Source organism: Bubalus bubalis, chromosome 10 (genome assembly GCF_019923935.1).
Source record: "Bubalus bubalis isolate 160015118507 breed Murrah chromosome 10, NDDB_SH_1, whole genome shotgun sequence".
Taxonomy (NCBI): Eukaryota; Metazoa; Chordata; class Mammalia; order Artiodactyla; family Bovidae; genus Bubalus; species Bubalus bubalis.
In genome coordinates, this window is record NC_059166.1 from 23,102,283 (window position 1) to 23,123,679 (window position 21,397).

The 21,397-nt window shown below is 46.7% G+C and overlaps 1 protein-coding gene across 2 annotated transcripts in view; it reads right to left on the reverse strand.

Annotated features, from left to right (window-relative positions):
• Nucleotides 1-18,418, reverse strand: part of PHACTR2 (phosphatase and actin regulator 2) — a 297,414-nt gene extending 278,996 nt beyond the window's left edge. For both annotated transcript variants that reach the window (XM_025294444.3, XM_025294442.3), the window contains exon 1: nt 18,190-18,418. In XM_025294444.3, coding sequence (XP_025150229.3) covers nt 18,190-18,403 — 214 coding nt within the window. In that variant the 5' untranslated portion in view covers nt 18,404-18,418. The remainder of the gene's footprint in view (nt 1-18,189) is intronic.
• Between the last annotated feature and the right edge of the window lie 2,979 nt (nt 18,419-21,397).

The window sequence follows — 21,397 nt, forward strand, 5'->3', positions numbered from 1 at the left end:
ATAAACACAAGTCCAGGACCTGATAGCTTCACAGTTGAATCCTATCAGACATTTAGAGAAGAGCGAACACCCTTGTGAAACTGTTCCTAAAAACTGCAGAAGATGGAAAATTTCCAAACTCATTCTATGAGGCCACCATCACCCCGATACCAAAACCGGACAAAGATACCACAAGAAAAGAAAACTACAGACAATCTATCCGTCTTAAACTAGCAAAAGCTAAAAAATGTTGATCGTTTTCGGTCCTGGGGAGGGTGTGGGGAAATGGGTGCTTCCACATTCTCCTGGGTGTGTACATTTGTACAAACTTCAGAAGAAAATATAGTAGCGCCCATTAGATTTTAAAGACTGATCACTGTTGATTTGGGCATATTCTCATGGAAATACACCCACATGTTCAGAAAGACATACACACCCAAGGTTCACTGAACATTGTTTGTAAAATCAAAAACGCAGAAGAAAATGCAATGTTTATCAACAGGGAAGTGCTTATCCAAAATATGATAGAGCTAGACTGAAATTTTCTACAAACTTTAAAATGAGAGAACATCATGTACATTGACACAAAAGAATGTTCAAGAAACTTTTGACTACAAGATGCAGTTTGTATAGATTATGCATACAAAATCCCAAATTTGTGAAGAAGAAAAACAATGATTTCTATATATTCATGTTTATTTCCACAGTAGTAGTCTAAAAGGACACCAGTTGAAAACAGATGAGGTTGAGGGTATGTGAGAGAAACTATACTTCTTTCATATCTGCATCAGGAATGTATTATGTATTTTAATGATGGAAAAAATATAAACTGATTTCACTGAGGCTGGAAAAGTGGAAAACTGTTTTTTTGGTACTTCTTCAATCTCAATGTGAATTGCTGGGGTTAGATGAGGACATTCTAAAGGTCATTGATTACTTCAGCTGCTTTCACATAATGTTAACTTTAGACGGACTTCCCCGGTGCTTCAGTGGCTAAGACTCCAAGCTCCTAACACGGGGGGCCTGAGTTCAATCCCCAGTCAGGGAACTACATCCTATGTCCCACATGCCACAAGTTCGTGCTGGAACTAAAGGATTCTGAGTGTCACAACTAACACCCGTGCAGCCAAATAAATAAACAAATATCCTTTAAAAACACTGACTTTAGAGGGCCACTCGTTTGCTCATTATTCTGTCAGCTTAAAAATATTCACAACCTAAAAATTGAGTTATGTTTTATTCGGCAGGAATTTTTAGGACTTCAAGCCTGGGAGGCAGCACTTCAAGCGACCCTGTTCTGAGGAGGTGTGGGTGAGGGGGAGCGGTGCAGAGGAGGGGGAAGCTGGGTTACACAGATGTCTTGCAACAAAGGGCAGATATTCTGAACTCAAAAGATTATCGTCGATTAAAGGAAAACCATGTATCCCAAGTTAAGGAATTTAGTGCTTTTCTACATATGGGCTTCCCTCATAGCTCAGTCAGTAACAAATCCTCCTGCAATGCAGGAGACCCGGGTTTGATTATTGGGTTGTGAAGATCCCCCGGAGAAGGAAATGGCAACCCACTCCAGTATTCTTGCCCGGGAAATCCCATGGACAGAAGGAGCCTGGCAGGCTACAGTCCATGGAGTCGCAGAGGCGGACACAACTTAGCGACTAAACCACATATGGGAAGATGCAACAGTCTGGGCTCACTGACATCGTTCCTTTGATACGTACCTCAGCTCTCTGGGGCCAGTATCCTGAGGTCTTCTTTTCATTAGTTTCCTCAGGGCTCACCTAGGGAGTGGCCGCAGTCTGATGGCTGCTAGATGGCAGGTATTCTTTGCTTTCTGTGTTCCCTCAGGGTTCACCAACTCACCACGCAGTTATGACTGCAATCACTGATGACTGTGCATTCTCTGTTTACTAATATGGCAGGAAATATTCCATTTCTCACTGCCCATTAACTAAGGGAGTGGAAAGGAAGAGGCAGACACCCCAGCCCGGTCAGATCTGTGGCCTCACTCTTCATCAGATATTGGTACAAAGCAGCTGTCTCCCCAAGTCCACTTTCCACATTTACTTCATCAGAGAATATGGAACCCCTCTGCCCGAGTCCTCCGCTGACTTACCATCTCACTCAGAGAAAAAACTGACATCAGTGAAACAGTCTATAGAGGCCCATGGGCTGCTATCGCTCTTCCCAACTCACTCTATCCTTCGGGCCTCTTTTCTGTTCCTCAGATGCAGAACATACCCTTACCTCTAAGCCTTCACCCTGTCCGTTCCCTCTGCCCAGAACATCTCACCATCACTTCTCAGAGCTTTCCCCGGTGGTGCCTTCTCAGTGAGGCCCATCTTGACTATCGTATCTAAGGTTGCAATCTCCACACTTCCACCCTAGTATTCCTTGTCCCCCTTGCACTTTATCATCACCATCTTTTTTTTTTTTTTTTTCCCAAGAGAGTAGATTTAAAAAAAAAAATCTATTTGGCTGCACTGGCCAAATAGTTGCAACATGCGGGCTGTAATTCAAAACACGCAGCATGCAGGTTCTAATTCCCTGACCAGGGATCAAACCTACGCTCCCTACATTGGGAGCTTGGAGTCTTAACCACTGGACCACCAGGTAAGTTCCTATTATCACCTCTATTATTTTTAAATTTATTTCATTTACTGTCTCTCTCCCATGATAAAGATTATCTCTATGATCAAACTTTAGCCAGGCTCCTCTGAGCCCTCTTCTTGACTTGGCCTCAATCTTAGCCTACAGATATTTGAAAAAACACTCACCTAGTTTCTAACAGCTCAAGCTGCTTCCCTAGTCCCCCTTAAAGTGCCTGCCTAGGAAAACTCAAGGCTGCCAAAGAATTTACTATTTGTTCCAACCAATCTGAACATAGGGCCCCCTGACTTCCAGCCTCTGGTAGGGGGAAGATTCTGAGCAGTAATATTATAGGCATTAGGGAAAAGAGTCCTGGATGGACTGAACTCAACTTCACTTTGTACAGAGGTGGCTGGGTGTTTTAAAGCAGGGGTCCCCAACCTCCCAGACCTAATGCCTGATGATTTGAGGTGGAGCTGATGTAATAATAATAGAAATAAAGTGGAACTTCCATAAGTGGTAAGCAATAAGCACCAGCAAACAAGGCCAAATGGGTTTCACATGCACCACCCCCCTTTTTCACACTTTTTGCGGTTTTTTAAATTTCCCGACCCTACTAAGCCCCTGCCTACCTCCCTCCTTACTCCCACCTCTTCCTTTAAAACAGCAGTCCCTAACCTTCTTAGCACCAGAGACTGATTTCAAGGAAAACAGGTTTTCTATGGACTGAGGTGGGGTGATGATTTGGGGATGATTCAAGTGCATCACATTTATTGTTACTTTATTTCTATTATTATTACATCAGCTCCACCTCAGATCATCAGACCTTAGATCTGGGAGGTTGGGGACCCCTGCTTTAAAACACCCAGCCACCTCTGTACAAAGTGGAAGTTGAGTTGGGTCCATCCTGAACTCTTTTCCCTATTGTCTAGAATGTTACTGCTCAGAATCTGTCCTTCCAACTTTAACTAGCATCAGGCTTTGTTTATCTTTAACATTCCCCGCTGTAATATAGGCTCCAAGGGCTAGATTTTGTTTACTTACTGGCACATAGTAAAGACTCAGTAAATACCTGCTGAATATCATTGATGGATCAATAAATGTGCATGGGCTTTAGTCCTGAGGGCACATTTCCAGGTTGGGATAAGCATGCTTAAGCATTTAGATTAAATACAGTGCTCACTTCACTCCTTAAATACCTGGCAAGTGACAGGTGCCTGACTCTCACAGATCATTCCAGTCTTCCTATGCTCCCTACACTTGTCTTGATTTACTGTATTTAATCCTGATAAAACACCATCTTCTACATGCTTAATATCCTCCATAAACGAACACAACCGAGCACTGAATACCATGCTAATGAATGATTACTGAAAGGGACCATGTGAAAAGTATTGCTTCATAGGAAGACTTTTACTTTGGGTGGTTATTTCCTCCACGCCCCACACTTTATTTCCATCCGTGGCCCTGGTTTTGAAACTACCCTTCAACCCAATTCCCCCTGTGCCTCTCTGAGTTTCCATTCCCCCGACTTCAGTGAAAGTGCTTTCGCTATGAATTCCAGTAACTTCCTTCCAATCCAATGAGGTCTTTAAAGTGTTGATTCTTTAGGTTCTCGTAGGTGATCTGAATACTCATACCTTTCTCCCTTATCCTACTCACTGGCTTCTCACCATTTCTAAGTGTCTACAAGTTGTCCCAACTATAATCTACCACTTCCAAAACATGCTTTATAAGCAACTACTGTAAGTGAGGCAGTATGGAGATGACAAAAGTCTAAAACTCAAGTGCTACACTCAAAGAGAAGGGACACAGTTTATAATTCATATGAGAAGTTCGCCTTTACTGCATACTTGTTGCTTTAATAATTATTTGTTAGGACTTCCTGGTGGTCCAGTGACTAAGCCTTCGTGCTCCCAATGTAGATGGCCTGGGTTTGATCCCTGATCAGGGAACCTGATCCTACATGCTGCAACTAAGAATTTTCATGACGCAACTAGAGATCCCATGTACTACAATGAAGATGGAAGATCCTGTGTGCCGCAATTAAGACTCAGCTGCTGCTGCTGCTAACTCGCTTCAGTCATGCCCAACTCTGTGTGACCCCATAAACGGCAGCAAACCAGGCTGCCTCGTCCCTGGGATTCTCCAGGCAAGAACTGGAGTGGGTTGCCTTTCCTTCTCCAATGCGTGAAAGTGAAGTCGCTCAGTTGTGTCTGACTCTTAGAGACCCCATGGACTGCAGCCCACCAGGCTCCTCTATCCATGGGATTCTCCAGGCAAGAATACTGGAGTGGGTTGCCATTGCCTTCTCCAATGCATCAAAGTGAAAAGTGAAAGCGAAGTCGCTCAGTCATGTCCGACTCTTAGAGACCCCATGGACTGCAGCCCAATAAGCTCCTCCATCCATGGGATTTTCCAGGCAAGAACACTGGAGTGGGGTGCCACTGCCTCAATTAAGACCCAGCACAGCCAAATAAATAAATAAATGTATTTTGCTAAATATTTGTTGAATGAAGTGGTTACATAGGAAAATTCGGGCATTATCCAAGGCAATAGTAAACTGTCACATGATGGGCACCATAAATCAGAGTTCCCCATTAGAGCTGTAGCTTCTCCCCACTGTTGTACTTCTTATTTCTAAAGGGTATTTTTTGCAGGATTGTAATATCAACCACTGTTGACAAGCCCAACATATCTTCTTATCACATCCTCAAATCTGCCTATTATCCGGCACCCTCATGATTCTCAGAGGCACCACCAACATTCTGATTCTCAGGTGCATCTTAGCATCTGCAGTCTCCTTGGAAGGAGGTCCATTCCCAGCCCATCAGGGCAGAAGTTCCTGAGGCCTCCCTTCCTTCTCATGTCCATGAGAAGCCCTGGTCTGGGCGTCAGTAACCTCAGCTCCAGTCCCCTTCAGCCCCTCCCTCTTATCTAGAAAAGGCATCACAGAGACTGAGAAATGAGGGAAGAAAAACACTCCACAGATGTAAAACTTTTCAAAAGTGTGACCTAAGTGGATGCATGGATGGGGGTGGGGGGAACGGGAGGGCCAATAGGGAGGGGATATATGTATGCTGCTGCTGCTGCTGCTAAGTCGATTCAGTTGTGTCCGATTCTATGCGACCCCATAGACTGCAGCCCACCAGGCTCCCCTGTCCCTGGGATTCTCCAGGCAAGATCACTGGAGTGGGTTGCCATTTCCTTCTCCAATGCATGAAAGTGAAAATTGAAAGTAAAGTCACCAAGTCGTGTCCGACTCTTAGTGATCCCATGGACTGCAGCCTACCAGGCTCCCCCATCCATGGGATTTTCCAGGCAAGAGTACTGGAATGGGCTGCCATTGCCTTCTCCAGGATATATGTATGTATAGAGCTAATTCACTTTGTTGTACAGCATTGTAAAGTAATATACCTCAATTAAAAAAAAGAAAGAAAGAAAAAAGTATAAAAGAAAAGAAAATATAAAAGCTGACTAGCTTTTACTCTTGTCTTTTCATGTTTGGGGTAATGCTATCTCAAAACCTGGATTTGGGTCTTGAGTTTCCAGTGAATAAAGTGTTCTAATTGTAAGTTAAAAAAAATTATGGATTAAAGTTTAAAATTCTAGGTTAAAGGGTACAAATTTCTAATAATCATTTCACAACACAAACATCAAACGTTATGTTGTACACCTAAAACAGTGTTATATGAAAATTACATCTCAGATTCTCTCTCTACCTCCTACTATCTGAAAACCTGCTAGACACTAGACACAAAAAGCCTTTACAGATAAAATTCCAGGAGCCAATTCACACGGGCAGTCTTGAAGCAAAATATCCTGCATGGGTGGAAGTTCTAAAGGCTCCCTCTCACTAAATCTTTCAGCGTTTCCACCGACTATAAATAATATATAGTCAGGCTTACCAAACAGGAAAGCCAGACCAGACTTTCAAGCAGCACAGAAGTTTCCATGGATAGAACTGTAAGCTACATTAGTGCTAGAAGGAGTCCATCCTTAAAATAGTTGACAAGCTGAATGAAAGCTATCCACAGAGGCTTGCTCCTCAAAGTGAGGTTCATGGACCACCAGCGTCAGCCAAACTTAGAAGTTTATAAAAAACGCAGAAGCTTGATCTCCACCCCGACTGAATTTCAACGAGATCCTCGGTGATTCATAAGCACAGTAACGTTTGAGAAATTGAATACTGTAAGCGTGTCACCTAAGTCAGATGTGGACGCCGGTGACAGCTCTGATGCACTGTAACATCACCCCTTCTAGAAGAAAATGGTGGACTTTGAGCTTCCCGGGGGAGGGGGAGGCTGACTGGGACTCTAACTTGTCCTTTGGGGCCTGCCTTTGTCCTGTTGACTATGAACAGAGCAGCGAGCTGAGGATGGCTGAAAACCACAGCCTGGGATTAAGAGCATCCTTGCTGAGGCACAGGGACCAGCTGAATCATATCAAGATACCTCCACCCGCGTCCTCAGCAAGAGTTTAACACAGGTGAGTGCCTGCAAACGTGATCAAGGTAAGGACCTGGAGCGAAAGAGTAGCCGTTGAAGGATGTGCGCGTGCGCAGAAGAGAAGGCAGGGGCGGCAGCCACGCCCACAGCGGGAAGCAAGATGGGGGACTTGAACACACGGATTGTGATGGACAAGGTAGGTTTTTCAGCATCAGAAAGTTCAAAACACGTTCTTTCTCCTTCGGCAGCTGTCTGGCAGCTGCTGGTGCCTCCAGTGTATTCCCATCTTGCCATCGCCTGAGGCCACCGACATTTTCCAGATCCCAGCCCTCTGGGAATTTGTCAGCTGCCTAAAGAGACATCATCCCAGTGAAAAATTACCGACTTTGAGGATCTTAGTTCATTAACTGGGGATTGAACCAGCATCCCCTGCATGGGAAGCACGGAGTCTTACCTCTTTACCTCTAGCGCCACCTGGGAAGCCTATATTCCATTACAGATTATTACCAAATACTGAGTATATTTTCTTGTACTACACAGTAAATCCTAGTTGCTTATCTATTTTATATATAGTACTTATATCTGTTAATCCCATATTCCTAATCTGGAAGATTCCTAGTGGCCTCCATCCACCGCACTCTTTTTCTTCTTTCTGACCTTAACAGGCATTAGCTTTTCTCTGTTGCTTCCCAGAAGCCCAGGAATTCCTCACCTTGATAGTCCTCTGGCACACTGAGGTAACTGTTGGTGGGTTTCCACATTCTAACCATCTCTAACCTAAGAACCACCCTCTCTATACCTATAAGAGAGGTATCCTGCATCACACATGATGGATAAAGCCAGTGATGCAAATGACTACCTGGCCCAGGCTGGGCATTCGGAATTGGGGTCCAGGGACATCGAGGAGTCTCTGTTTGCTCTACCTGAAGACAAGTGAACGCAGACACTCTGAGGAGACCTGTGCTCCTAACAGCAGAGAAATCTGGTATGAGAGGATGCATGGATGGATGGAGGCATGAATGGATAGAAAGATTATCGAGGGACTGATAGATAGATATGGCCCTAGAAAGAAAAAGTGATGGAAAGAGAGAAAAACAGTGCCCTTCTTGGCCACAGGCAACTTATCAGCTCCTGGTTCTAGGTCTTCATGACACAGCGCTGTTTATTGGTTCTGAACAGCTCTTGCATCTCTTTCAAACAAGAGAGTCTCTATTACTGGTTATGGAAAATTGTTCATTTTGAGCAAATCCTTGCTGTCACTTAATAACCCTCTCATTCATGTCTTACTGAATCTCTTCCACAAATGTCACATTGTCTTCTTTACTTCCTCAGCCTCAGAGTCACTACATCAATGGTCCAAACTGAACTGCTTGGTTAGCACATACTACCTCGCATGAAGTATTACTATAAAGTCATACAAATGACTTAGATATCCATATGATTGTTATTCCCACCAAAATAATCATACTGGGAAACTATAAATGTATTCCCACAATGTGGCCAATACCCCAGCCATTTCTGGAATGTCTCTTCAAATCTTCCTTACTGACAGTAAATCTGTGTCTCATGATTTTTAGAAACAGCTACAATTGTGCTGTAATCAGGGAAAGTGGATAAAACGAAGGATCGAACATTTTAATCATAAAGTTTGTTTTCCCCAGTAGAATCCTAATCGAAATAAGCATATCTCCCATAATCGGAATAAGCAGATCACAATTCTAAAAGACAATACGCATCTGAAGGCACACATGCTATGTGTTACATTTATTAAATATAAATCACATTCTTTGTCATCATCACATCTTTCTGTACCCTTCATCCAGAGGAGAGAAATCTAAGATTTATAAAGCCCAGTAGGTTGGAGATGAGGGGCTTAATGAATGTTTGTTATTGATGTTTAGGTTTCTTAATTATTATCTAATTTAAATGCGACCTGTAAAAAAAAATAGATGCCATTCAGGTAGGTAAAAATATACATGAAGGCAAAAGATTACAGACCAACCCTAACAGCCCAATCATGGCCATAAATTATATGTCACATACTTAAAATATGTGAGCTGCCAATCAAAACTGAAGCATCGTACCAATGATATTCCTGCCCTGGTCATAGCCCTGAGCTCTGGAGATAGATAATGCATTTTTCTTCAAGTCACAAGTTTCTTCCTGTTATGAGGGATAAGCAATAGCTACTTTTTCTCAAGCTTTCACAGAGGCATCGAGAAACTGCTAAGTAAGGTATATAAATGTCAAGTTTTAGCCAATAGGTCACACAGTGAGCCAGATCTCAGAAACCCTTCTAAGGGCAAGCCATGCAACCCACTTCTCTGTGCAAATTTCAGCTAGTGTGATCAAAGATAATGAGTCACCCGGTAGAGGATTTCAAAAACACTAAAGCCGCTTCAGGGTTTTCTTCTTGAGCTTCACTGTAACTGAAACTACACTTATACTTTGAGACAAGACAGGGCTACGGGGCATGAATTCGACACATGACTCCAAGATTGAGTAGTTTTAGGTTAAAAGACCTCGCCTCAGTGATGAAAACTGAAGCGCGCTTGTCTGAAAATACTGGATCCCAGAATCCCATTAGAGTGAATTCAAATGTGTTGTTTACACTAGAAACATGAAGTGTTGGGTAGACCTTAAAATAGACAACTGCTTGAGGCTTGAAAATGATCTTTTGATAGAAATAGATGCGTATTCTGATGATCTTGCTCAGAATAGTATTTATAGAGTAAAACGTGACTGGATTTCTTCCCTGGTGGTAGAGGGTACATATGAGTCATTTTCTTTGAGGGGCGATGGCTGTGCACTAGGTCTAATGCAGTAAGGATGAGAGTGTGAGCTTTGAAGTCATCAAAATGTATCAGTTCTACCTGCGGGACTTGGGTGGATTGCTCCATTTTTCTGAAGCCAGTTTCGTTATTTAAAACGTGGAGCTGAGGGACTTCCCCGGTGGTCCAGCGGTTAGGACTTCTCGCTGCACCGCATGGGGCACAGGTTCCATCCGTGGTTGGGGAGCTGCTGCTGCTGCTGCTGCTAAGTCACTTCAGCAGTGTCTGACTCTGTGCGACCCCATAGATGGCAGCCCACCAGGCTCCCCCGTCCCTGGGATTCTCCAGGCAAGAACTCTGGAGTGGGTTGCCATTTCCTAGGAGCTAGGATCCTGCATATCACATGGCGCAGCAAAAAAAAAAAAAAAAAAATGAAAAAGAATGGAACTGATACAGAGCTATGTCACAGGGTGGTTATAAAGACGAAATGTGATAGCGTGTGTAAATAATGCAGGACTGGTTTTGCCTAAGTGTTCACTTCCTTCTAAGCCCTCCTGCCCACACTCCTGCATGCAACCCCCTGCAGGGAGGCTGCAGAATCTGGCTTACTTGGGCTCCATCAGCACCAGCACCTGGCGGGACTGACATTCACCATCTCCCTTTCACAAAGTACTTCTATGAAGATGTTGTGAAGTGAGGTTTGCACAATACTCCCAAGAAACGCTCAGTGTCTCATCAACTGCTCTTCGAAAACACTCTGGTTGCAGAAAGCAACACAATACTGTAAAGCAATTATCCTCCAATTAAAAATAAATAAAAAGAACACTCCAGTTAGAGTTTTTGTGTGTGTGTTCTAAACCTTAGAGAATCATAACCTCTACCCAACTTTCCATTCCTTTTTTTTTTTATCAGTTTGCCTAGTATTTTGATTTGCAACTTCACATCAAAAGAACTGACTTTTAGGGACTTCTCTGGCAGTCCAGTGGTCAGGACTCTGCACTTCCAATGCAAGGGGTTCAGGTTTTATCCCTGCTTGGGGAACAAAGATCCCACCTGATGCATGGCCTGCCTTTAAAAAAAAAAAAAAAAAAAAGAAAGGAAAGAAAGAAAACAAAAACACACTAACAATAACCTGACTTTCAGGGAATACATGTATTAAGCCTATAAATATTTAGTAAGCACCTACTATATACCAGGCCCCATACCTGGCACTAAGAATGAAAAACAATCAATAAAACATAGTTTGTTTTCAGTGCTACAGCATGAAGAATGCGCAGTATAACCCACCACAGTAAGTCCTGTAGTGGACGAGTGCCCGAGGTGCCAGCACTTACACGGCCCTTTAAAGTTCAAAAGCACCTTCACAGTGTCAGCCTCCCATGAACCCTATGAGCTGGGTGTCACCCTTACTAATCATTTCCAGGTCAGATATAAGGAAGCCCAGGAGAAGGAGGGGAAGTAAGCTGACCAAGATCACATAGATAATAACCGTGATTCTGGGTCTCAAATCTCTGCTGGCTGTCCCTCAGAGTCCCTGTCAGAATATACTCTGAACACGCCCCCTATCAAGCCGGCAAATGCCTTACAAATGTCTCCTAAACTGTGTTCCCCAGGAAGCATTCAGACACAGGAAGCTCTTGTGTTCTAGACTTGGCCCAAACCCTAACTGCCCTTCTCTCCCCCAGGACCCTACTGAGGGCCGAATGAACTGCTGTTTTCTGAAGATGCCGGCTTCTCTCCAACCTTGGTGCTTTTTCTCTACTATTTCTTCTCCCCAAATACTCCTCCTGTAGTCCACCCAGCTCCACCTTCCTGTTCCTTCTCTGGCCTGGAGGCAGTACAAGTTTCACCTCTTTCAGGAAGCCCTTCCTGATTACCCTCCTTCAAGCCATTTCAAAGAGCTGAGTCTTCTACGTTCTCCCCAAGGCCCACAAGAGGCACAAGACATAGCTGACTATTTGGCACTGCAGTCATCGGTTCATTTGACTGTCTTCCCCCTCACTTTTCCTCAGGGATGTCTTTGCAGCCTCTGTGTTTAGCCCACTAGCTGTTTCTTGACTAAATGAATGAAGGAAAAAAATCAAGCTATGCCCCCTCACCTAGTGTCCTCCCTGCAGTGGCTGGGCTCAAAACAAATCCAGAGCTTTGCCAGCAGTCTCGGAGCTACCACTGAACTACTGATGCCCACCAGAGCATCCCCAGGTTAGGGATAATTCACGCTGTGTACATCCTCTGAAAACAAGAACAACAGGCATGAAATCACCAGTCAGGTTTTGAGCATAAACATGGCTGGTTAACAACGCCTTAGACCAGTGGACCTGCTGCAGTCTCTAGCTGGCCATAACCTTTCTGCTTTCAATCTTACTCCTCAAATTGCAGAGCCCATATCTGCTCACCTGTGTGAACCCAGAGCCTAGAACAGTGATGGCACACAGCAGCCTTGGCCTCAGGAAATATTTGAATGAATGAAAAAATGAATGAAATATTGAATAAAGGAAGGAAACTGCCCTGGCTTGGTTCTTCCTAAGTGACCTTGATGGCACTATGTAATCACTTCACCCTTCAGGCCACCACTGGCTTGAGTTTGCGTGGATAGTGGATCAAGACAGACAATGGCTCCGTGACCTCTGTGTGACCTATGACCTATGACTTCAGACAGTGGATCTTTTCTAGAGAATCTGAACTAAAAAATACAAAGAAACTTTTCCAGGTAAATATACAGATGAGAGCTAAGAGGAAGCAAAGGTTAAGTTGCGGGAGAGGAGGTAGAAGCCACGACACGAGGTTTGTGGAAGTAGATGGATGAGGAAGCACCCGTGAAGGAGAACCTGTTCAGATTAGGAAGCAGAGAGGCTGAGAGAAGCTGAGTGTCAGGGAGACCCTGCCATCCTGAGGAGGCGCTAGAAGAGAAAGAGGAACTGGCTGCGGGGCCACCTCCGTTCCTGACAGCTCTTCTCTGCTCTCAGCTTCAGGTCTAGTGCAACCAGACTTAACAGGCACGTTCTTACCTAATAGGTGAGAATGAGTTTTAGTGTTTCAACTGCTGCTACAGGCTAACAGGTGATGCTGAGTTCTAAAACGTGTTAGCCTTGGGTACAGGACCATCTCAGCTTAGAGCTGGTTAAAGGCACCCATTTGCGGATGAAGCCTGACCAGTGGTCAGCTCCTGGTGGGATGAGAAGCCCGTCGCCCTTGCACAAAGAAAAAGGCTCCCTTCCTGGGGGCAATGGGGGCACGCAGGTCCACCCCGGGGCCGCACAGCTTGGCGAGGCCAGGGCACAGGCTGGGTCTTGTCTGCCCCGCCCTTCCCAGCAGGATGGCTTTACTCTCCAGGGAGAAGGCAAGGACAGAAATTGTACCCAGAGCCAAATGGTCTTTGTTTGGTAAAAGAAACCACTCTGAGTTATGTGAATGGCAAGTGAGCCGGCATCCATTGTTCCTGCCTCAGGCTGCTCCAGCCCCGCTGTGATGAAGCCGAAGAGTCCCCTTGGGACACCGTCCCCTTCCCCCACCCCCACAGCATGGCATTATGCTTTGGCAAACACTGGCTGAGCATGCAAACGCCAACTGGAAGAGTTAGAACCTCAGAGGGTAGTGGGAGGCACTCTGGGGGCACTGGCCAGGTGTGAATAACAAGGACTTCTCCCCCAATGGGACAGGTGACCACCGACTGCAGAAGTGGCACCCCATGGCAGTGGCCAGGCAGCCCTAGGTATGGGTGGATGGAACATCCAGGTTGGCTAGATTTCTCGCTCCACTCCTCATTGAACACACCAGGGATAAAAGACTTAAGAAAAAGACACTGGATCTGTCATCTTCCCGGGTGGTGCTAGTGGTAAAGAAGTCACCTGCCAATGCAGGAGACATAAGTTACGTGGCTTCAATCCCTGGGTTTGGAAGATCCCCTGGAGGAGGGCATGGCAACCCACTCCAGTGTTCTTGCCTGGAGAATCCCCATGGACAGAGGAGCCTGGGGAGCTACAGCCCATAGGGCCACAGAGTCAGACACAACTGAAACAACTTAGCACACACGCACATACACCTATATACACCAGGGCAAAAGGATGCCAGAGGAACGAATCAGATACTGAAAGAAATGAGACTGTGTCTGGACATAAAGTGGTCCATCTGCTCATATCACCCTTTTTGAGGTGGCTCAAATGTTCTTTGTTCTGTGCAGCCCTATATGCAAGACTAAGACTCATCACTTGAAGACCAAACACCAAGACCAAGTACCAAATACCTCTTGGTACTCCTACAGACTGATGGGCACAGTGCCCGGCACACAGTAGGTCCACAGTCAGCACTTGCTAAGAGCTTACAATAGGAATAAGCCCTGGGCTATGTCCTAAGCTTCTTCACTTACTAATTATTGGGCTTATCAGAAAAGAACATTGGAACCCACTGAATATATTAAAGTTTCCAATGCGGAAGAAGATTGATGTAAAAATTAAAAGAACATCTGTCCATATACTGTGAAAACCTTGTCTGGGTATTTTTTTTTAAAGTGGATAAAACACCACTTTATTTACAAAGCAATACTAAATTTTTAAAATGCAAAACTTTTGTTGAATTCCAGAACTGTGAGTTCAAAACCATAAAGCAAAAACAATCTGTTTTCCTAACCTCAATAAAAGGACTGATGTATCAATTCCAGTGTTACTTTAGTTATATTCTTTAAGTGTACTTATTTGAAAATACATGGCTTTCTTCACACATTTTGTATGGATTTTAAAGTTGAAAACTAGTTTTTGCTGACAAAGCACATGCATCTTTATCATGTGAAAAATCAACTGTTCAAATCACAAGTTAAATAAAAGCCACTGAAGCTTGGACAGAAATCCAGTAATAAAGCACAATCAAACAAAGTGGATTCTCTTGTGATATCTCCAAAGAGTCAACAGAGGGAAAGCACAGAACTGGTCTTTTTAAAATGTTGTTTGTATTGGACTGTCTCTTATTGGCACGGTAGGAAAAATTTTCGAGTTTCAAGTTTTTATTATTGTTTCGTGGAGAAGAGCAGGAGGAAGCAGGGCTGGGAGGTGAGGTGACAGATGGGGTAGGCAGGATGGCTGGTAATGACGGAGTGAGGTTCTTCTCTGACGGCCCTTGAAGGACACTTTGCAGTCTTCTCCTCCCTGTCCTCCTCTGCCCCTCCCAGCCACACACCCCTGCAAAGTCCCCTCCCCGCTCAACACTCTTCCAAGGACTCACACCGGCAGTTCCCTCATTATTAGAAACGAACCCTTAGGAAGAACTTACTGACAACTAGCAGGAGGCGAAGGGGACAACAGAGGACAAGATGGTTGGATGGCTTCACTGACAAGATGGACATGAGTTTGAGTAGGCTCTAGGAGTTGGTGATAGACAGGGAAGCCTGGCGTGCTGCAGTCCATTGGGTCACAAAGAGTCAGACAAGACTGAGCGACTGAACTGAACTGAGCTGAGATCAAGACAGGGACTTCCCTGGTGGTCCAGGGGTTAAATGCAGGGGTCACAGGTTCGATCCCTGGTTGCAGAACTGAGATCCCATATGCCACATGGTGTGGCCCCCCAAAAAAAGAAAGGGAGTGAGAAAAGCCCCTTGGGAGGTGGTACCAGCAAAGGAGAATACCGATAAGATATTAAACCAAATTCTTCAACCTTACGCTTGTCCAGGCCAAGTCCTTGTCACGGTATCACATGGCAGCAAGCCACACTGATATACAGGCCATAGGTTCTTCCACAGACCCTGCCACACACTAGAATCACCTGATGCCAATTAAATCAGAATCCCGGGAGCTGGGACACAGCCATAAATTGTTCTGTTGTGATTTTGGTCGTGGTTCTGTTTTCTTAACTTTCCAAGGGACTCCTAGGTGTAACCAACTTTGAAAACCAGTGGCAGAGAGAAATGCTTCTCAAATGTTAAGTTTCCTATAACAACCTGGGGACCTTGTGAAATGCAGATTGGGGTTAAGGATATCTGGGGTGGGGTCCAAGATTCTGAGATGAGGCCCATGCTGCTGCTCTGGGGCTGGCTCCTGTCAGGCCACATGTGATCTCACATGGGACGCTGACCAGTTGTGTGCCCACAACTTCTGGGTGAGGACCTCGAACTTGGACTACCCTCGGGTCAAGGGGTGTTATCACAAGGGGTTGTAACCTTCCTATTGCGCCTCTAAGACAAGTCGGTTATCAGCTCCATCATCTAGCTGATTCTCCATCCACCTAGCCTGGCTGTATGTGTCAGTGAGGGACCGACTCATTCATTTGGTCTCTGACTCTAAAGAAATGCAGGGAGCTCCTCATTGTGTTTAGCCCATTCTTAAAGAAATTCAAGGCTCAGTGCTGAAGATGATGCATTCACAAAGAAGCTCACTCTTTCACGCAATGGGTCAGCTTCTTGGAGCACTGGGGATGAAGCAGCTGAAACCTGTCACTTCCTAATATCCTTTAAAAGCATACAGAATGCGTAGAGCTCTTGGAGATAAAATAATTTTATAAATTGAAGTCCACAGTTCACATGATGGGCACTTTGCATGCTCATATTTAAAAGGTTCTTGTTTTGTTGTTTTTAGTTGCTAAGTCATGTCCGACTCTTTTGCGAGCCCATGGACTGTAGCCCGTGAGGCTCCTCTGTTCTTGGGATTTTCTAGGCAAGAATACTGGAGTGAGTTGCCATTTCCTTTTCCAGGGGATCTTCCTGACCCAGGAACTGAACCTGAGTCTCCTGCATTGCAGGCAGATTCTTTACCATTGAGCCACCTGGGAAGCCCCAAAAGGTTTTTACTGCCTCTTTTCTGCGTGTAAGCCTTGATTTCCATCTATGAAAATGAAAAATGGTGATACACACTATGCTTATTTTATCTGCAGTCACCAACTGGACACATTTTCAGTTTCCTCTTTGCAGTCATCTGAACAGTTAATCTTTGTTCAAAAGAAAAAAATCAATCAAGATTATCCAGGAGTCAAGTTCAGTCTGGCCAAGACATGAAAACCAGGAGGAAAAACACATTCAGCTCAATACTTTCCACAACATGAATTTGGCAGAAGACTCTTTACAACACATCCCATAACCTACATCCCACCAATTGAATTTAAGAATTCTGACTGGCTTTATCCAAAGTGATCTGCAAAGTCAGATCAACAATATGTTTGATGTTTTTTTACCTATACACATGATAGGGCAAAAACGATATTACAAGAATAAGAAGGTGGAATGGAAAACAGAGGTAGATGGCCCGTGGAATGGGGTCAGAAACATGAAAATGTGCCTTTGCTGAAGGGGAAACTAGGTTTCAACTAGGAGTCAGGTTGCCTTAGCCCTTCAAGGCCTACGTGCCCATCCCGGCCACCCCCCAACCCACCCCCACTCAAGCACAGAGCCTGTGGGGGAACCTGGGAGCGCAGTGTATCAGCTCCGCACCATTGCCTGTGGCTGCAACATTGGCAGTTTTAGCATCAGTCCTCCCAGAACTGCAAACCAGAAAACAATCTATAGAAACTTAACAAATCTGGTGGACTTTCAAAAACCATTCTGCAGTTCTTAGGATAATGCTTTGTTCCAAAGCATTTTAAAAATTATTAATTATTTAATCCCCCTAACCTCCCCATGTGGCAGTTCCACACTCTGATTCCCACTTTAAATACCGAGATATGAGAGACAAGGTTAAGTCATCTGCCCCACGTTACACACAGCTCGGCCCTCAGCCGGGTTCTGCCCAGCCGGTGCCCCGAGATGCCCCCAAGCCGGCGGGCCGGGGTTACTGCAGAGATGCCCGCTCCAGGTTTGGTCAAACGGTGAAGGATCAGTGATCCAACAGCACGACCAAACTCTGACCACACCTGCGGGGGCGTTTATATCCCGGGTCTTCTGACCAGCAACTCCCCAAAGAAGGCTTTATTTCATAAGCATTAGCAGTTGGAAGGGTTTTCAAGACTTGCATGTTAACCGTAACATGTTAACCACCCCCCCGCCCCCCAAGTGAGAGGACCGCACCCTTCCGAGGGACCAAAGTCGCTCTGAAGACCGAGAGAAGGTTCCTCTTCCTGATGGACAAGCCGAAGAACCAGAGTCGCCGGTGCTCCCGGGCGCCGCACAGCCGCCGAGCCGCGCGGGAGGGAGCGCTCCGCATCGCGGCGGGTGCACCTCGCCCCGAAGAAACACGCGACCACCCCGCGCACCGGCCGAAGCCGGGTTGGAGCATCTCTCCCCGAGGGTACCCGAGAGGGGCAGCGACAGGGGGTGGGGATGGGACCGCTGGAAGGGTGAGGGGTTCAGCTTCGCCCAACCTCGACCCCCCCATCCTCTCCTCCCCTCCCGCCGCCAGTGCCTGCGGACGCCCCAGGCTGGCCGTGTCCCCATCGCAGCCACCTGCCCGCGCCGGCCCTCCGCCGGCCCCCGGCGCCCGAGCGGCCCTCACCTGATCCGGAGATGTGGACGCGGAGCGGGCGGCCCCGACTCGAGCACGACGACAGGTCGCTCTGCGAGCGGCCGCGGGGGCTCGGGTCCCCCGGCAGCCTGCGCAGGGCGGGCGCCGGCGGCCCGGCGGGCGTCTCGGGCTCGGGCACCTCGGCCGCCGCCTGCACGGCCGGCTCTCCCGGGGGCTCCGCGGGGCTCCTGCCCGCCTCGGCCATCGGCTCCCAGCGGCCCGGAGCGCGGGGTGGGGCCGGCGCCGCGGACCGCGCTGCCCGGCGTGCGGCGACCCCGAGGCAGCGACAAGGGCGGGGAAGGCTGGACGCCGGGCGCGGAGAAGCTGGTGGGGAGGGCGGGAGGAGGAAGAGGACAGAAAAGTTTGCACAGGAAGGAGCCGCCTACAGCCGGCTCTCGCTCCCGCGGGCGAAAGCCACAGGGCTCGGAGCTGGGCCGCCCTCAGTGCCCGCGAACCTGCCCGCTGCTCCACCCCCCGGGCCGGGGCACGGCCCTTTGCAGATTGGCGGCAGGAGGGTCCCCTCCGGTCATATCCAGTTCGCAGGCCTCAGATTAGTGGAGCCAGGGCGTCAGGAGCTGGGATGCAAGGTCAAGGTTAACAATACTATTTTCATGGGGAGTGGGGGTGGGGGGGTGGGACGCGGGCGGTGGGCCGGGGTTGCAAGGAATGCCAAGCACACACACTTGAGCGCCCTGTGATGGAATCGAAGGCTCATACCCAGTTGAAGAATGCGAAACTACCAAACTGCAGCACCAAAAGGCACTGGACTTGCTGGTGAGCTCGTGACCCATCCTGGAGACCCTTAAGGCCACAGACCTTTCCTCTCACCCTTTGCCCTCGAAGCCCTCTCTGCCTCCCACCTTTGCCCACATTCCTGGGTTTCTGTCTCCTGGGTAGACCCGTAGGTCGTTTGAAAGGCCAGGCTTTCAAAGAACCGAGTGAATGAATGCCTACTGGAAGTCTGCGTCAAAGCTTTGCAGTGGAAAGACGGGTCTCCCAGCTGCTGTGGACTGGAAATCAGGGTTACCTCCGTGCCGTGTAGGATTGTGCGAGATCTGGCTGATTCAGCTGGTGACTTCACAACCTAAGCTTTATCAGTTTTATGATTATGCCCCCAAGTTGTGACTTGCCCAGAGCCAGACCCAGGTGTCACCATTCCTGAAAGCTCATGGCAAGGGACGAAGGTCCCTGGGTTCACCTACAGGCATAGTGAGGCAGCAGGCAGAGAAGGAGAAGGGGGTGGGGGGAAGGAAGGGTTAACACAGTTAACATTTATTGGCACCCACACCCATATGCCAAGTGCCTTGTCAGACACTTTGCATATATGATACCTTTTAGTTAAAAAAAAAAACAACACTCAAGCAGAGGTGGTGAGAGAAAGGAAGGTCCAAAGTGAGGGGTGCAAGCTAGAGAGGTACATTAATACGCACAAAGGCCTTTGTGGCGACTCTGTCATAATAATAACAGCAGCTTGCCCTTAATAATTTGAAAGGGTTTTCACCTATAATTCTCACAGCAACTCTGGGAAGGGCATGATTACCCCAGCATTGCTGTGAGAACTCTCCAAAAACAGGTCCATTTCCACAAAGTCAGCCATGCATGTCTGGTCCTGCTCTTAATATCTATTTCCCCACCTCCTTAAATTTACACAGCTTCAAGTGTTTTGCCCTGATCGATACCTTGTGTGGTTCAGGACAGAAAAAAAGATGCCTGTGCTTCAGTGCACCATCATGCAGTGTTTCAGCAGATAGGTCTTTTGGTGGGATTGAAAGAGCCGTGGGAAGGATTTGCCACTTTCCCCTGTAACTGACATTAGATTACAAAGCTATTTCTCATCATCGTTTGCTGTCCTGCATATGTTATTACCCAGTGATGCTGTCTGTACCCAGCTCGTCCACTTTCTCAGGGGTTAGCTCCCCTTGCCAGCTGCTTTTCTTCTGGGGCACACCTGCCTCTCTCCCGGCACTTAGGTCTCACCCCACTGGCTCCTCCCCTTTGCTCACAACATGGGTGCCTTCACTGTCCCTCCAGGCCTCCTGCCTCTCCCTTTTGGGTTTATCCTGTATGTCATCTCTTCTGATGCTAAATAAATGGATTACTGAATATCCCAGAGGGCTTACCTAGTGGCACATTGGCAAAGAATCCGCCTGCCGATGCCAGAGATGCGTGTTTGATCCCTGGATTGGGAAGATCCCCTGGAGAAAGAAATGACAACTCACTCCAGCATTCTTGCCTGGGAAATCCCATGGACAGACGAGCCTGGAGGGCTACAGTTCATGGGGTCCCGAAAGAGTCAAATGCAATTTAGCAACCAAACAACAACAAAGTATTCCAGAACACATGAAATCTTCCCTTGTTCATTAGTCAGCAGTTAATCGTTTCAACTTTCACTTAGTCATTATGTGTTGAAGTGTTTCTTGAGGGCCAGACACTGGGCCAGGCACCACCACGCTTCTAGAAATAATAGCATCTGTCCCTGTTCTTACAGTCCCCTTGCCCCATCCTCATCCCATCACCATCTACAGTGTGACTTCTGCCTATGCTGTTTGTGTGAGCTTCTTTGAGCACTACCACTTTTGAGCACTTAGTTACTGAATGGACTGGGGACCTCTCAGGTCTGACTGCTGCAGCTCTTGACACTCTGGACCACTTGTTCCTTTTTTGGATTCTGTGTCCCTGGTTTCTAGGACACTCATCTTGCTTCTCTGTCTCCCTGCTACCCTCCTCTCAGGATCTCTTTTTTCCTGTCTGTTCTTACCCAGTGCTCCCCAGGGGTCCAGCATCAGCTGTCTTCTTTTCACACCTGGCATATTTTTCCCCGGGGAAACCTTACCTTTAGCTTTAAACTGCCAAGAGACACCTCGCAAGTCTTTTCCTCAGTCTAGACTGGTTTCCTGTTCTCTAGATCTCAATATCCAAGAGGGCTTGTCTTCTTGCAGTTTCCTTGACACTTGGCAGTTTGTGTGCCCGGAGCCAAATTCTTCCTCCTCCATGAATCTGTCTGTTCTGTCCATTCTCCATCTAGAATAAATATCTCTGGGGTTTCCAGCCTGCTTTCACTGCCATGTCTTTAGCTTGAAACTTCATCTTCTCTTTCCCTTTAAAGGAAGAGACTCTGCCTCTAGGTTCACTCTCTTCCACTCTGCTCTCTTCCTCATTTCTAGAATGATCTTTCCAAAATGCTCCCAAGACTTTGCTG